The 18340-nt window shown below is 45.7% G+C and overlaps 1 protein-coding gene across 1 annotated transcript in view; it reads left to right on the top strand.

The window, feature by feature from the left end:
• Nucleotides 1-8905, top strand: part of CDCP1 (CUB domain containing protein 1) — an 88655-nt gene extending 79750 nt beyond the window's left edge. Inside the window, exons 6-9 of the mRNA XM_007949698.2 lie at nucleotides 315-695; nucleotides 2381-2740; nucleotides 5414-5498; nucleotides 8467-8905. Coding sequence (XP_007947889.2) covers nucleotides 315-695; nucleotides 2381-2740; nucleotides 5414-5498; nucleotides 8467-8905 — 1265 coding nt within the window. The remainder of the gene's footprint in view (nucleotides 1-314; nucleotides 696-2380; nucleotides 2741-5413; nucleotides 5499-8466) is intronic.
• The last annotated feature ends 9435 nt before the right edge of the window (nucleotides 8906-18340 follow it).

Raw genomic sequence — 18340 nt, forward strand, 5'->3', positions numbered from 1 at the left:
TAACTATGGGGAGGAAGTGGGAGGGGAGCTGTTGCATTGTGGTAAACTGTGGTCAATGACATGAGACAAAGTATATGTGAACCGCTGTATGGAAAGTGAATTTGCTCTATAAACCTTCACCCAAATCACAATTAAAAGAAAAAAAAAAAAGGAGTATGAAGGAGTCAGAGGTAGAGGACAGAGTAGGAGGGGAGAGACCAAAGAGACGAGCAGGAAAGTAACCAGATGTCCAACCTGAGGCAGCTTGAGAGATGGGGAGGATGCTTTTCTGGCCTCTCTTCCTCCCTTGACTACCATGAGCCCCTCTTTTCCAGGCTGCACAGACCACCGGTTCTGCCACAGGAAGTCCTACCATCTCCAGGTGCCTAAGAATATCCTCCAGCTGCCTGTGCAGTTGCACGACTTCTCCTGGAAGCTGCTGGTGCCCAAGGACAAGGTGAGCCTGGCACTGGTGCCCACCCAGAAGCTGCAGCAGTCCACCAGCGAGAGAATCTGCAACACCAGTTTTAGCTACCTTGTGGCCAGCGCCGTTCCTGGGCAGGACCTTTATTTTGGCTTCTTCTGCCCTGGAGGCTCCATCGAGCAGATCCAGGTGAAGCAGAATATCTCGGTGTCCTTTCGTACCTTTAAGCCCGACTTCCACCAAGAGGTTTCCAGGCAGGACCTGACTGTGTCCTTTATACCACATTTAAAAGGTAAGGGGTTTTTTAACTCTCTCCCCATCTTCATGCCTCCTTAGGCTTTCTCATGTGGATGTTCATTTTATTGTGGCTCTGTGATCATCTTGATTATGAGAAGGGATGGCTAATTGGGCTGGAGATAACTAACAGGAGAACCTGGTAAAAGAATTCAAAGTGGCGGTTCTGAGGAGTGAAAAATAGAAGTGGAAAGGTGGGGAGGAAGCTGTGCTTTCATAATAAACTTTGTAAAACTATTTGGTTCTTTAAATCACTTGTTCTCAATAAAGAAGCAATCCTGAGTCCTAATCCTCACTTTCCTATTAGCCTAGCGTGGAAAATTCCAGGGTTTAGAAGTAAGAAAGATGTTTCTGACAGTGGGAGTGATGGTTGGCAGGCAGCAGAACAGATAATCAGGGTCAGATCTTTTTTTGGATGAAGGCAGGGTATAAATGAGCAAAAAGCAAATATTTCAGAGTCCTAGATATTTAACATAAAAAGCCTCATACAGACATTTTTATGATTCTTGTTTTGCAATTCAAAATGCTCTGTAGAATGCACAGAGGAAAATATGGGGAGAGAGATGAAACTGCCTGTGGAGACTGAGGGTCCTGTTCTCCAGCATGGGGAGCAGACGCCTCCTGAAGGTTGGTGTGTGGCCTCCAGTGTGTTGAGGTAGTAAATGAAGTCTAAATGGTTCATAGCCGTGAAGTCTAAATGGTTTGTTTTTAAAAAGCCACAGTCATCATTACAATTGACTCAAAGGACTTGAAGTTAGAGGCCATTTTAAATCAGGCGATACCTTCATACTTTAGTTCTCCTTTTGTTCTTGGAAGCATGAGTGGGAGGAAGAAGAATCTTTGGCCATAAGATTAAGGTCAGTCCAGGCTGCCTGACATCTCCTAGGTTACCAGAGAAACTCCTTCTGAGGAGTCTCTGAAAATAAGATGCCTTCTCATCTGTGTGGAATGTTGGGTTTTTATCTTGCCTGAAGGTAGGTAATAGATTCCTTAACAACATGTCAGAGCCTTTTTCAGCTTTATAATTTTAGAATTCTTTTTTTTAATCTCTGAAACAAAAATTAGTGCATATCAGTCCCACCATAGAGCAGTTAACATGAATGTTAACCGTGTTGAGGGCATTTCTGAGATAACCACTGTTGTTGTCGTATGTGCTATCGAGTCAGCCCTGACTCATAGCAACCCCTCCTTGGGTTTCTGAGGCAGTATCACTACGGAAGATTGCCCAACCTTCCTTCTAAGGAGTAGCTGGTGGGTTTGAACAGCCAGCCTTCTGGTTAGCAGTCAAGTGCCTTAGGCACTACGCTACCAGAGCTCCTGAGATAACCACTAACCAGTGGCAAACAGGCCCATTTGGTGTTTGCTTGTTTGTTTTGTTTTTTTCAAAAGATCTGATGGAGCCTCTAACTCTGAACTGACCGATATGGTAGCCACTCACCACATGTTGCTATTGAAATTCATATTACACAGCCACTCTGGGCAATTTCAAGTAGTCAATAGATACACGTGGCTAGGACCTACCATATTGGACCATGCAGATACAGAGCATCTCCATCATTGCAGAACATTCTGTGGGACAGTGCTGGTCTAGATATTTAACATTGTCCCCTCCATCCCTCCTTTGTTCCACCATTTTGATTGAGTGAAACAACATCTGTTGGGATTCCCTTCCCTTTCCTGCAGAGGATGGCATTTTCACTGTGACCCCAGACACAAAAAGCAAGATCTACTTGAAGACACCTAGCTGGGGTCTGCCACCCCTCACTTCAGTGTCCTGGAATGTCAGTGTGCCCACGAACCAGGTGGCCTGTCTGACTTTCCTCAAGGAGCACACCGATGTGGTCTGCCAGACTGGGCGCGCATTCATGATCATCCAGGAACAGCAGACCCATGCTGAGGAGATCTTCAACCTGGAAGACGGGGTGCTTCCCAAGCCAAGCTTGCGCCATCACAACTTCTGGGTCAACATCTCCAACTGTAGCCCCGTGAGTGGCAAGCAGTTGGACGTGCTCTTCTGGGTGACACTTACTCCAAAGACAATAGGTAAGGGCCTTCTAGGAATGGTGGTGGACAGAAATTTGGGAAAACTGAAGAGCAAGCCAGGGATGAGAGTCAGAAAATGTGAATTTGAGTCCTGATCGTCCCTGTATCAGTCAGCTATTACACCAATAGTGCTGCATAACAAATCACCCCAGAACTTGTTGTCAGGTACCATCGAGTTGGTTTTCAATTTGGAGTAACCCCATGTGCCAAAGGAGGACTACCCCATAGGATTTTCTTGGCTGTCATCTCTACAGGAACAGATCCCCCAGTCTTTCTGCCACAGAGCAACTGTGTGTGTTCTAACCACCAACCTATTGATTAGCAGCTAAATGCTTAACTATTGCATCACCCCAGAACTTAGTAGCTTAAAAACAATTATTTATTATTGTTCACAGGTTAGCTGGGAAGTTCTGGTCTGAACTGAGCTTACCTGGGCTCACCTACACACATGTGAACAACTGCACGTTGACTAGGTGACTTTGCTGATCCTGGATGGGCACTCTCATGGGTCTGGGGCCCAGCCAAGATCAGCTGGAACACTGGGCTTACTTGACTGTCTTCCACATGGTTTCTTTAGCAGGGGCAGAGAGATCCCAAGAGAGACTGGAAGCATGCAAGGTCAGTTGCTGTTTAGACAGAAACTGGCATGCCGTTACTTCTCCACATTCCTTTGGCTGAAGGAGGTCACATGGCTAGCCTCAATTCAAGGGGTGTGCAAATAGACTCCACCTCTTGATTGGAGGAGCAGAACTACAAAGTAAAGCACATAAATCAGGAAGTGGGAGAATCATGGCATTTTTCCGGTCAACCATGTCCTTCACTATTAATCTCTCCCTGACATGGGAGAAGGCTCTTTATAGTCCTATGAACTTAACTGCCTTGTCTGTCAGGAGTAGATGATAATAACTACCCATAAAAATATTGTGGGGATTCAGTGCTGGAAAACATGACACAGATACATGCTGCTGGTATTTTTATTTATTTTTCTAGTATGTCACTAACAGGTTTATTAAGTTTTTGGCTTCCAAAAATGTATCAATCATATAAACATATGAAAATACTTTTAGGGCAGTATCGTACTTTGGGCCCAGCAAATGATTACCCATATGAAGTCTCTTAAATGTTAATTGATTTCTTTTCCTATTTGTTATAGAAAACACTCTATTGAGATAAACATAATTTAGAATAAAAATGTTCTCTGAAAATAATGATGTACATAATTTTTCCTTTTTTTAACTTTTTATAGTAGTTTGGGTGAAAGCCAACGGAGCAAATTGGTTTTCCATTCAATAGTTCATACACATTTTGCTTTGTGACATTGGTTGTGATCCCCTCTGTGTAACAACACTCTTCCCTGGGTGGTATTTTTTCTTAGTTTCATTCAAACAGTGAAATCATGAAATGTCCTCAGTGTCGGGCCTTAGCCCAGGATGAGGAGTTGGCCTGTATCCTCTGAGTTGCAGGAGCCACTGCAGACTTTCAAGCAAGGGAAAGGCCGTTTACCAATTTGCAATTGTGCTAGAACAGTCCCTCGTGTGGCCGTGTGTGCCCTATATTCAGAGATGGCCACAGAGCATCACAGACTGTTGGAACCAGAAGGGACCATGGAGGTTGTTTCCTCAGGCCCTTCCCTCTCTGGCAGAGATTGAGTGTCTACCCATGGCAGTTGGTTAGTTGCAAGAGAACCGGTAAAAACCAAAAGCCCCAAGTGAGTGGCTCTCCCTCACTCTCAAGTTAGCTTCTGGGTTTTCTTCTTCTCTTACATTTATTTTCTGTCATGTTTTCCTGTTGATGTTTTCTCTTGGTCTCACCTTTTATTGTCTGGTGAACAAGCAAGAAATTCTAAGTTGCTGTTTGGGATAGTGCTCCCTCTGATTTATTTTCTTCTTCCTTTGTGCCACTGTAGGAAAAGGACAGCACAAATGCAACCCTCGATTTAACTCCTTCACTTCTGACTTTTCACCCCCTTACTTCCTTCTATACTCCTCTGCTCTTCTCTTCTGCAAGACAGGCTGTGGCAACTGGCACACAGCACCCGGTATAGGCCAGGAGTAGCCTTTGGAGTAAATCTGGTAGGTCCTCTCCCCACCCATGCAAGTTTGCTTCAGTTACCTATTGCAGCATAACAAACTACTCTGAAACTTAGTGGCTTAAGACAATAACCATTTTATCTGTTTGCCATTCTGTAGGAGTTAGGACAGGGCACAGCACGATGGCTCACCTCTCCTCCAGGACATCTGGGGCCTCAGCCAAATGCCTTGAATAGCTAGAGGCTGGCTGGTAGGGTTCAACTGGGTCCATGTCTGGGGTCTTGGTGCTGACTTTTGGCTGGGTTCCCTGTTTTTTTCACCCCATAGAGTTTCTAGATGGCTAGCTTGGGCTTCTTCACAGCATGGTGGTCTCTGTAGAGTCAAATTTTGCATAGTGACTGGCTTCCCATCAGAGAGCTACCAGACCTCTTAAAGGCTAGACCCAGAATCGGCACAGTCACAGTCTATTGGCCAGCCCAAACTCATGAGGGAGAACAATAAACTTCTCTTCTGTGAGGAGCAGTATATGCGTACAGGAAGGGAAGGAATCGAGGATGGCCATCTTTAGAGACAATCCACAATTTCATCTCTGGCTTAACCCCACAGATCTCCTCACATTTCTCCCTTATGTCTTTGCTCACAGACCTGACTATTGTCATCATTGCAGTGGGAGGTGGAACCTTACTGCTGTGTGCCCTCGGACTCATCCTTTGCTACTGGAGAAGGAAGTAGGTGGAATTTCTCAAACTTTCCTCAGCTGATTTGATGTCTCTTCAGATCTGCGCAGAGCAGATGTATCATTAATTATTGACTTTGTTTTCTTGCTTCCTATTTTTCCCCCAAAGATCAGCATTAAATAATGTTGCCAGGTGAGAGTTAAACTTTGAGGAAAAACAAAAAACTATACCTAGGGAAAAAACATGTTGTGATGTTTTTGCCTACAGTTGATTGTGCCCCAGTACAAGTTCCCTGTGAGTCACTGACTGATTGCTCATTAGCCTGTGATCGTTGAAGGAGTGGCCTGGGCAGGAAAACAGGCACTGCCAGACCAGGCTTCTGAAACCACTCACTCCATCATCCTGAGGAGAAACGAGTGCATGCTACCCCAACTTGTTCTCCTCCACTTTCTTAAACAAACTGTTTTATGCTTGTTTATTAACTTTTTTGAGGAAGCACCAAAAAGCCAGCCCTGGGGATGAGAGGAAGGAAGGCCCAATTAACTGACTCAGACTTACCTCCCACCACCTGAAAAGAACAGCTTTTGTTTTATGAAAGGAACATGTTGACCTTTTTAAACAGAGCACACTGCCACTAGATTTTATACATTCTGGTGGCATAATGCCTAAGGCATTTGACTGCTAACCTGAAGGCTGGCGGTTCAAAGACACCAACCACTCCTCGGAAGGAAGATTGGGCAATCTACTTCCCTAGAGATACCACCTTGGAAACCCAAGCAGGGGTCGCTATGAATCGAATAGACTTGATGGCAGTGAGTTTGGTTTTTGTTTTTTTTTTACTCAAATTTCTAATTAAAGTCACAGGGGAAGGAGGGTACCAGATGGGTGGCAGAAGTAGGGAATATCTTTTCCTTAGCATGATGTAACCTTCTGAAAAGCCAAAAACAAAAGGCATGTTTTGTTAACCGTGGCCATGAGCAAACAACAGAAATTCTGGATCTGCAGTGAGACTGTCTAGAAATGTCTCCACTAAGGAAGACAGCCCGGCTCACAGCAGACCCAGGGAGAGAGGCCTTCCCTCCATAAAACAGGATTGTACATCTATCACACGGGGGAAAGGCTTTCTTTCAAACCTCATTTCATTGTTTCCCTCAGGAGACTTTTTTGTCAGGGTGCATCCATGGGAAAGCGTGATATTCACACAGGGCCCGGCCTCCTCCTCAGGGGCAGTCCTTCTCTAAACTGCCCCAGTCCTGGCCTGAGTGGGTGCAGAAGGCCTAGTCTGGGGTTGTTATGTGAGGATAGATGAGTTTTGTGAGGAGAATGAAGGGAAATAACACCATCAAACTGGTTTGCTAAACATTTATTACCTGAGGGTCTCCTGAGCACTAAGTACTGTGCTAGGCGCTGGAGATACAACGATGAGCAAGACAGTCTCTTCTTCTACAGAACTCACATTCTGGGCGGTGGAGGGAAAATGAGGCAGGCACATAAACAGTCCATCTCAGGGCGGCAGGAGAAGAGCTATGGCAGGGACAAGCAAGGCTTCGTGGAGCACTAAGGAGGGGCAGTCCGTTCCTGGGCATCAGGCGGGAACCTTTGGAGCCCATCTTCTCAGCCAAAGACTCAGTGTTAAAAGCTCACTGTACTAGACTTATTTTTATCTCAGAAAAGTACAGGGATTCTGTGCACAGTGTGTGAACCAACAGCCATAATGATCCATTATGCTAATTGAGCTAATGTCCTCCATTTTAATTTCCCCCTGCTGTTTGGCTCTCAGAAATGTTTTCCATGGCAGAGGGTGCTCATGCCTGTCCATGTCCATGTACCAAAGAATGTGAAAGACCAAATGTTAATGGTATTGTCAGGGAACTATGACACCACAGCCTGAGTCTTGTCTTCTTCTTAGCTCTTTCCTCTGTTGGACATTACTGCTGAGGGGACTCAGTCCCTCTGCTAATGCTTTCCCCCCAACTCAGGCTGAAAACTGAGATACACCTTCCCTCCTAAGTCTTTATATTGCCATTTGCAATCGAGATGGTTGGAGCTATTGCCAGTGTAGAAGAGGGAGGGAAGCATTATCCTTGGAGAAGTACTGAGAGTCCCAGAAGGTTGGTCTAGGCATGCTGAGCCCGATACGGTTTAGAAGGGCTGGGTCACCACCCATTTCTAGTTAGAAGGAGGGCAAAGCTGTCATCAGACATCTCTACCATTGGATCAAATCTAACCAAAATGTAATTTGAGCATTAAATAAATAAATACTGTCAAGTCGATTCCAATTCATAGTGCTCTTACAGGACAGAGTAGAACTGCCCCATAGGATTTCCAAGGCTATAATCTTTATCTTTCTGCTTCAGAGCAGCTGGTGAGTTTGAGCCACTGACCTTTTGGTTAGGAGCTGAGTGCTTAAACACTGCACCACCAGAGCTCCTTAATTTGAACATAGGTCGTGTTAATGGTGCCCTCTCTAAACCAGTCTTTCCCAGCTGTGATCTCTCCATTTTCACCCTGAACACTAGAGACAAAAGCTGATCCCTTCTAAATGCTCAAGAGTCTTGGTGGTGCAGTAGTTAAGCACGTGGCTGCTAACCAAGAGGTCAGAAGTTTGAACCCACCAGCCACTCCTCAGAAGAAAGATGTGACAATCTGTTTCCATAAAGATTTATATCCTTGGAAACGCTAAGGGGCAGTTAGTTCTACTCTGTCCTTTAAGGTCGCTATGACTCAGAATCATCTCAGTGGCAGCGGGTTTCTGAATGCACTCTGAGGACAGTAGTCAGTTTCAAGGAAGTGGAGGAAACTAGGTCAGAACCCTGAAGAATCTAAGTTGTTTTCACTAGTTGCTGTCAAGTTGGCTCCACCTCATGGTGACCTTGTCTATAACAGAGTGAAACGTTGCCCAGTCCTGTACCTCCTCCATGATCATTAGAATGTTTGAGTCCACTGGGCTATAGAAATAGTGCCAATCGAAGATTGTTTTCTTCCTAACTTTTGTGTCTTGTTCTCTTTGTCCCAATAGGAAAAAGGAGGTAAACAAGGGCCCCGTCGTAGGTATCTACAATGGCAATGTCAATACCCAGATGCCGAGGCAGCAAAAAAAGTTTCAGAAGGGACGAAAGGACAATGACTCCCACGTGTATGCGGTCATCGATGACACCATGGTCTATGGGCATCTGCTGCAGGATTCCAACGGGTCCTTCCTCCAGCCAGAGGTGGACACCTACCGGCCCTTCGAGGGCCCCATGGAGGACTGCCCTCCCTCCCTGCCCTCCGTATGCTCCAAAGCCCCGACTAGAAAATTGGCCTCAGAGGAGCACCTCCCTTGCTTTTCTCCTGAATCTGAGAGTGAACCATACACCTTTTCCTACCCCAACAATGGGAATATGGGCCCTGGGAACATGGACATTCCCTTGCAGAACATCCAGGAGCCAGAGGAGCCAGCAGATCCAGGGGAATAACTTGGACCCAGACTCAAACATTCTGCTGAGATGCATAGAGCAGGACACCAAGACACCCTTTAGTGTTCCTCACCAGAAACCCTGAAGAAGGGGAACTATACAGAAGGAAGATCAGGAGGTCTTTCTGGACACCACCACCAACTTCTGCTTTCCAAGTGAATTCATTCTGATGATGAGACGTTGAAAACAATGAATTCTGACCTGGATACAGTTGTCCCGGTTCAGGTCCTTCTACACTCAGATTGAGTTGTAAAGCAGCCCAGAATGTGAGGAGACAGGCATGGTCACCCAGCCCAGGCTTGCAACAGGCCCCAGATTTGGAATGATAGACAGGGGCTTGGCCTCTTTAGTGAAACAATCCCAATTCCTGGGAGCCCACCCGAGGTCCCTACTTTCATTGGGGTCCCCTGGATGAAAATGACAATGTGCCTTTTATTATGATTATTTATTTGGTAGTCCTATGTATTTAAGAGGTCAAGTGTATAACCATACAGCTCTTGTCACCTAGCTTAGTGACAACTCATGCTGGCTGGATTGGACAGCTGGGTTTTAAGTTCTGCTGACCACTAGATAAAGATGTGCTTCTCCCTGGGAGTGGGAATAATTTGCAGTCTGTCCAGCCAGAAAAGGAAGTGTGTGTCTAGACGACGCTCACACATATCTACGTTGATCAAAGACATCCTTGTTCTCTGCCTGCATGTCGTTATCCCACTGCAGAAATTTATCTGGAGTCTCAACATCCTGTAGTCCTAGAAATAATAGAAATTTCCTGAGTTGTCATTTGTGGCTCTCCCAGCTGTAGCAATAGTTGGCCTTTTAAGCAGAAATTTAGAGAATATTTTCATCTTTTTAAAACATTTAAAAATACACTAGTGAGTGGCAGCTGTATTAGTTTCCTATGGCTGCTGTAACAAGTTAACCACAAACTTGGTGGGTTAGACTACACAAACTTATTACCTTATAGCTCTGGAGGTCAAGAGTCTGGAATAGGTTCCACTGGGCTAAAATCAAAGTGACAGCAGGGCTGCTGCTTCTGGAGGAACACAGCCTTTTCTGGCTTTTAGAAGCTGACTACATTCCTTAGCCCATGGCTCCCTCCATCTTCAAAAGAAGGGATGACTTGTCGAGTCTTCCTTATGCTACATCTGACATGGACTCTTCTGCCTCCCTCTTTCACTTTTCAGGCCCACCCAGCTGATCTAGGATAACCTCCCCATCTCAAGATCTTTGGCTTAATCACAACCTTTTTGCTACATAAGGTAACATATCTGCTAGTTCCAGGGATTAGGTCACAGATATCTTTGGAGAGGCCTATCATACCACCTTCCAGCTTACCATCACTCTCAAAGGAGAGACTATAAATTGAGTCAGCCCACTAGTGTGTTGTGTTGAGTCTTTTGTTGAGTCTGCAGTCTTTTTAAAGAACTCCTTGCTAACATTTAGATTTTTAAAAATTTTACATACAAATCCAGATCAGAAGACCTAGCCACACTAGGACTCACATTTTCCTCTGGCAACAGTTGGCTGGGGCTGAGCAACAGCTGTCACCTTTAGATGGAGGGCTGAGTTCACCAGTTCACCACACTCCCCACCACTCCCTATCACCTCCCACACTGAGGTCTAGTGTCTGTTGTTATTGATCAGTGCCTTTGCAGGGTTATTTTCTTGTAATGGAATGGCAAGTTTGAGACCCATATTATTATTAAGTGAGAAGATGGACCATGAGGCTGATGTATGCTTCAAGAATTTTCTTACATTCAGCCCACATCCCTCACTTATATCAGTTCCCAGCATTTGTCATTTGGCCCCTGCTCTAACCTGCTATCCTACCATAGAATCTAGCTGCAATTTGTGGTTTTGTGTTCTGACTGTATATATTTTAAAGTCACCTTAACTGGGTTGCCACACTTCATTCTTCCTAAGCTAGATCCCTCTTGCATTCCTGATCAACTTGGCCTCACATGAGGCCTGTGTCCCGCCAAGAGAACACACAGGGGTCAGGATCCCGCACTTGAGAGGAGAGTGATTATGTTCCAGCTTGTTGGCATTCTTCAGTTCTAAGTTGAATATTTCCTTGGCGAACCAACCTTTAAAAAACAGAAGTGCTTCGTTGAGTTCAGTGAATCCACCTTGGAAACACACTGCTTGGACTTGTTTGAATGCGACTTTGCCTCTAGGAAAAGGAATGTGCAATCTCCTAAACTGTGTGGAGTCCACGACCTCTTGAACTCTTTCCAGAAGGGAGGGTGTGTGGGGAGTTTTTATGCTCCTTGTGCTGCCTCTGTCAGTGCCCTTTCTGAAAGACTGGCTTCCTGCCCCGATACCCTTAGCCCTTGACCTGAGGTGCTGATGAGTTCCCTCAAGGAAGGGCCACAGGAGAGCTGTGGCTTCCTTCCCTTAGCTGAAATTTTGTGTTTTAACATCACTCTTTTGAGCTCTAGTCGTCCATTCTCTACTTTCCCCAGTCTCCTGACCTCTTCTGAAGTCCTTTCTGGCAGCCTGCGTTCTGCCCAGAGGCATGGTAGGGCCTCTTGGAGCCAGTGGACCATCTGACATATCACTGTTACTTCCTAGGACCCTATGTGGCCATTTTAACTGAGCTCAAAACTCCAGGCCAAGTTGCTGTCTTCTGGAGACCTCAGGTGGATTTCTTCTTAAGGTGTCTCAGGGAAGGGGCCCAGCCTGATGTAGTCCTGGCTGTTATCTTTAAAGCCTTGTTTTGTTGGCTGCCATCGAGTTGGCCCCCAACTTATTCATGGCAACCCCATGCACAGTGGGATAAACACTGTCCAGTGCTGCCCCAGCCCCACAATCAGTTGCAGATCCATAGGCTTTGCATTGGCTGATTTTTGGAAGCAGATCATCAGGTCTTCCTTTCTAGTCTGTTTAGTCCAGAAGCTCCAGTAAAGCCTGTTCCACATCATAGCAACACGCAGGCCTCTGACAGACAGGTGGTGGCTTCATATGAGGAAGCTACTCTGCTAGTGGGGCATCATGGGGTACAATGTCTTCTGGAGCTGAGGCAGCCCCTACTCCCATCTGCTCTAAATGTAAGAAAGCCCAGCACATATGGGACTGATCTCTAGTGCTGGGGCCATTTTGCACAGGAGGGAAAGATCTCAAGAAGAGTCAAAGGGACAAGCATAAGTCCATAGGACGTAACCTTGGCAAAGGGTAGAGGACTGGTTTGTGTGGATATGCAGTGCTTAACTGGAAATAATTTATTTGTTGTAGATACAGTTTATAGGTGACATTTTATTCATTTATTATACTTTTTTTTTTTTTAAATAAACAAATGTACAAAACTATGGATCTTAGTGTATTTAAATACTTTGGCTACTCACCCCCTGGTTCAGCAGAGGCCCCAGTTTCCCAGTGGTTTACTGTGACAGGCTCAACATGGGCTCAGCAGATGCTGTCTTCTCCATGTGTTTATGGTACAGGAAGCTGGGCTTCAAGCCGTGAGCTCTCCCTTGTCATTTGATCCCACACAGTGTAGGAAGCAGATGTTTTTTGTCACGAAAAAGAAAGGGTAGTCTTCAGAGTCTTGATACCACGTTCTCTGTTTTCACTGTATGCAAGTGGAAGGGAGGCATGGGTGCTATTGCCAGTGGGTCAACTCAAGCCAGAGTATGTTCTGTTGTTGAGGCAACATGAGCCCTCTGTGTGACCACTCCCCACACCTGACCCCAGAGAGGCCTGGGGCCAGCCACTGACTGCATTTGAGCTCTAACTGCAGTCTAGGTCACCAGCAACCAGGCAGAGGGAGGGAGGGAGTGGGAGAGGGAAGCTCCAGATGGCCCTCGCCATATGCCCTGCCGTGAGAGGAGGCCTGAGGCCTGAGCCCTGCGGCAGGATGAGCCCAGGAGAGTGGCTGTTACTGCACAACAAACCACCCCAAACAGTGACCTAAAACAGGAACAGTCATTTATTTTGCTCACAAATCTGTAATGTAAAAGGGCTTGGCAAGAACAAGTGACATCAGCTGGAGTAGCTCAACTTGGACTAAAGAATCTTCTTTCAATACTGCTCACTCATAAGGCGGGCTAGTTGGTGCCAGCTGTTGACGGGGAGCTTTGATTCCTCTCCCCTCTGGACTACTCCACGGGGAGTTTTGGGCTTCCTCACAACATAGGACTGAGTTCCAAGAATGAGTGTGCCCAGAATTAGGAAGTGGGAGCTGCCAGTCACTCCTGGCCTAGGCTTACAAACTGATACATCACTACATGCACTTTCTAGATGCGTCAATCACAGAGTCAACCCTGACTTAAGGGGAGGAAACAAAGACCCCCACAGCTCAATGTGAGAGGTGTCAAGAGACGTGCAGTCATCTTTAATATGCCACTGTGGGGCTGGAGAGATAGTGGAAGATTCCACACCCTTGGGCAACTCTGACCAATACCTTTCCCTTGATCTCCGTGTCCACATTAGCACCACATCCTACTTCTCTCACTGTCCCTTCTGATGTTCTTGGGCCTTAAGATTCAGTTTTCAACCTTACAGACTTTTCTCTCTGTGCACTGCCCATGGGATTCTAACTGTATCCTCTATGATGATAATGCCCCAAATCCTAGCTGACACCTACCTGGGCTCCAGGCCTACATCTTCAACAGCCTGGTGGACTGACCAGCTCATATAGGTAGTCCCCGACTTAAGAAAGGTTCTAATCCAATGACTCCATTGTAAGCCATGTTCTGTTCTAAGTACCTCATTATTTTATTTTTTTAGTTTTCATTATTACCATCTCTTATTATCAGTATCTTTATAAATCTGGCAGCATTCTGAACCACATAAGTCATAAAACTCAACATCTACCAAGTGAACATCTGAGAATGGTAACAGCAAATGGTATGCTACAACATATTACTAACAGTAAGATGTACCAAAAAACCCAAACAAAAAAAAAAAAAAAAACAGTCTTAAGCATGGTTTGACATAACTCAAATATGTTGTAATTCGAGTACTACCTATACATGCTGGTGGCGCCATAAACCTAGTATCTTAGTTACCTACGGCTGCTGTAACACAGACACCACAAGTACATGCCTTTAAAGAACTGAAAAATCAAAACCAAACTCACTGCTGTCGTGTCAGTTCGACTCATAGCGACTCCTCCTTGGGTTTCCAAGGCAGTATCTCTACGGAAGTAGATTGCCCAGTCTTCCTTCCCAGGAGTGGCTGGTAGGTTTAAACCACCAGCCAGCCTTCTGGTTAACAGTCAAATGCCTTAGGCACTACACCACCAAAGCTCCCCTTTAAAGAATAAAAATTTATTTTCTCAAAGTTCTGGAGGCTGAAAGTCAAATCAAGATCTCAACCCTGCTGCTTCCTCCCTTTTCCATAACCCAGGCATTCCTTGTTTCCTCAGCTTATAGACAATCCTCACACAGCATCTGCCTTCCTCCGTGTTGTGTGTGTGTGTGTGTGTGTGTGTGTGTGTCTGGTCTTTATATAACTCAGAAGTGATTAGGTTTGAGATCCAACCTATATTGTTAAGACTTTATTAACATAACAAAAGGAACCTTATCTCCAAATAGGATCACAGCCTACATACAAGGGCCAGGAATCCAACATGTATTTCTGGGGGACACAATTTATAACACCTGATGACTCCAGAGGTAAGTTCATTATTTCCTTAACCCTTTGCCCGAAATCTTCTTCCCCTTTAATGTGAGTTCCTAACTCTGCCTTAACTGTGTGACATTGCGTCAGGCTGTTTTTTTGACCTTCAGTCTTCTCAAATAGCTGCAAAAGAGTACATCTTCTATGCTCACTTCTAGTTGTAAAATGCTTTGATTCTTCCTGTCACCTAGGCCCTGAATATTGGACCCTGTTTTGGCTCATCCCTGTCACTCATCCTAACTGCTCTAGAGTCCTCTCCCAACCAGCCCCCTTTCCTTTCTACCACTCCTTTTCCATCATATGACTCCCTCTCTCTGAAATCGGTGCCTTCAGATTTGGCCCCCAGAACAAAATCCCCAGTCTTGTGTTGGAGGTAGAGCATCTCCAGGTTACTGCTGCCCTTCCTTACCTCTCCAGACCTGTCTCTCCCCACTTGACCAACCCTTGACCTTGACCTATGACCTCAGAGCTCCAGAACAATTTGTTGTTGTTGTTGTTGTTATATGCCGTCGAGTCAGCCCTGACTCATAGCGACCCCTCCTTGGGTTTCCGAGGCAGTATCACTACGGAAGTAGGATTGCCCAACCTTCCTTCCGAGGAGTGGCTGGTGGGTTTGAACCGCCAGCCGTCTGGTTAGCAGGCAAGTGTCTTAGCCACTATGCTACCAGAGCTCCCTCCAGAACAATAGGGGCTCGAATTTCTCAGGGTGGATTGCCAGCACTCCTTCCCACACTTTTGCTCCTGTCACTGTTTCTGGACAAACACTGTTTCCAGCCAAAAGCTGCCCTCCCTCCCTGTCCCACAAATTAAAACCCTACCAACACCCACTGCAGAACCTACTTCCTCCAGGAAGCCCTCCAGACCCATTGAGCTCTCCCTCTAAATCCTAATAGTTCTTATGATCCATAACAGCTACACATTTAGCTATATTAACTTTATTATTTAACAAGTTTGTACTTACTTAAGGAGCTCTGGTGGTGTAGTAGTTAAGGCATTTGACTGCTAACCAAGAGGTCAATGGTTCGAAACCATCAGCTGCTCTGTGGAAGAAAGATGAGGCAGTCTGCTTCTGTAAAGATTTACAGCCTTGGAAACCCAATGGGGTTTGGTATGAGTCGGAATCGACTCAATGGCAGTGAGTTTGGGTTTTGGTTTTGTACTTATATGTCTTTTGCCCAACAAAATTGAACTTTTTTTCAAAAGTAGGGGGCCATGACTTGTACTTGGTTCTTCTACCTCACAGTGCCCCATACAGCGGGTGCCCTAGAAATGAAATCTCAACATTTGACTGTCACAATAGTGATCCATTGTATATCAGCAATGACTTCAGGCTGGCTTCCAGATAGAGTGAATGAATCCTAGGTCAGGCAAATACTCTGTGCCAGGAGCCTTGCAAACCTAATCTCATGTCACCCTCTGAAGAGCCCAACAATGAAGTAGTATCAACTTGTTTTACCAATTTCCTTTGAGTCAGCGCTAACTCATGGTGACCCATGTCTGTCAGAGTACAGCTGTGCTCCATCAGATTTTCAATTTTTCAGAAGTAGATCACCACACCTTTCTTTCAAGGCATATTTGGCTGGGCTTGAACCGCCAACCTTTCCGTTAGCAGCTAAGTGTGTTAAGCAGCTTCATCTCTAGTTTACTAGTGAGAGAAAGGTGGCATCACCTGCCTAAGAATACAAACCAGCAAGAGGCCAGGCAGTAACTGCACAGCCTCCCCACAGTGCTCTGTTGCTCAGATCAAACAGTGAGAGCCAGATTCTGCTGGGAACCGGACCAGAAAATAGGCTGCCAGGAAGCCTGACCAATCCTAGGGCCCATTAGAAGGTCCTTGTCTCAGTCTTCTTTCCTTCTCTGAGAATCCAAACTTTGGGTAATGAAGCCTTACTGAGGCCTAGATAGCTGGTCCTGGACCAGGACACAGGGAGCTCCCACCCAGTCTATGTACCCTTTCTGGACTTGGCAGCTCCTCCTCCAAGCCTGGGATTCTCAAGAATCCAGTATTAGAGCCACTAAGCAAAGCACCTCGGAAGGAAGGTTGGGCAATCCTACTTCCGAAATGATACTGCCTCGGAAACCCAAGGAGGGGTCGCTATGAGTCGGGCCGACTCGACGGCAAATAACGACAACAACAACAAGCAAAGCACCAGGAGCTCTGGTACCGTAGTGGCTAAGGCACTTGGCTGCTAACCAGAAGGCTGGCAGTTCAAACCCCCCAACCGCTCCTTGGAAGGAAGGTTGGGCAATCTACTTCCATGGAGATACTGCCTTGGAAACCCAAGGAGGGGTCACTATGAGTCGGGTGAGACTCAACAGCAAATAACAAAAACAACAAGCAAAGCACCTAGAGCCCTCAAGGCAGTTGACAAGACCATCATACTATCCTCTGCCCTTCAGCCCACACCTCTAATGGTTCAGAGGGAAAAGCAGAGTTACATTTTACATCTGTGTGGTTTCTGGGATGGCTATCAAAACAGTGCTACATCAATCCTACTCAGCCCATGCTCCCAGGCCATGCAAACAAATCTGAAACCCAAGGTCCACGTGTTCTCTGGGAGTTCACAGGGCTGCTTCAAGTGATTAAGAGCTCAGCTGCTAACCAATAGGTTGGAAGTTCAAAGCCACCCAGAGGCTCCTTGGAAGAAAGGCCTGGAGACCTATTTCCAAAAAAATCAACCATTGAAAACCCTATGGAGAACAGTTCTACTCTGACACACACGGGGTGGCCAGGTCAGAATCAACTCAACAGTATCTGGTTTCTGGCTATTTTATAAAGAAACAAAAAGGTGTAGAACTCAGGCTCAGCCCTGCTAATTCCCTCCTTGCCTCTGGCCAGGAGCCTCTGATGCCATTAGTCACAGGGTGGAACCAGTCTGGCCTCTTCCCCACCCTTTGATGAAGGTAATTGCAGGGGTTGGGCTGTGGTCATTTGAGATCCACACAAGGGAGCTAGCCTAGAAAAAGAGTTGTTGTAAGAGAAGACCCCAGAACAAATTATTCCCCTGAGGGAATCTTTAAAGCTTGAAAAGAAATCTATGCCCTGAAGTCAAATTTGAACCAAATAATAGTTTTGCGTAATTAAAAGAGAATGTCTACATTACACTCTTTTAAAGAATTATGTAAAAAACCAATCCACTGCCATCTAGTCCATTCCAACTCATAGCGACCTTGGTTGGGTTTCCAAGCCTGTTAATCTTTACAGAAGTAGATTGCCTCATTACCTCCCATGGAGCCGCTGGTGGGTTTGAACCACTGACCTTCTGGTTAATAGCCAAATGCCTTACCCACTACACCACCAGAGCTCCTTAAAGAATTACATGTATGTGATTAAGTTGACAACAGCAACTCTAAAGGATAGATGAGAAGCTCAGAGGGACAGTGAATTTGTATTAATGATGGTGAAAAAATTCAAAAGAGATTACTGAGAAAGGTGGTACAACTTGAAGAATGTCACCTGAATTGTACAGGTAGAAATTGTTGAAGTGGTACATGTTTTGTTGTGTATATTTTTTACCCTGCCTGCCCCCAAAAAAGAAGAAAAGATCAAAACGGGAAGAAAAAAAAAAAAAAAAGACTCCAAAACAGATGGAAGGAAAGAGTTCCCACCCCAGCTTTCTGCTCAGGTCAGCAGCAGCCCAGAAGTGACACTCCCACTTGGGAACACCCTGACTACCCTGAGGCCCCATCTCACAACCCTGGAGGCAGGGACAGCTTCACAGGCATGTGACAGTCACAAAGGGCCCCATTCTTAGAAGGGCCTGCCCTTGGTTTAATGCCCTGCTGTTGCCATTTGAAAATTGTAATTTTTTT

The sequence above is a fragment of the Orycteropus afer genome, unplaced genomic scaffold (assembly GCF_000298275.1).
Source record: "Orycteropus afer afer isolate SDZICR_OR568_19922 unplaced genomic scaffold, OryAfe1.0 scaffold00250, whole genome shotgun sequence".
Classification (NCBI taxonomy): domain Eukaryota; kingdom Metazoa; phylum Chordata; class Mammalia; order Tubulidentata; family Orycteropodidae; genus Orycteropus; species Orycteropus afer.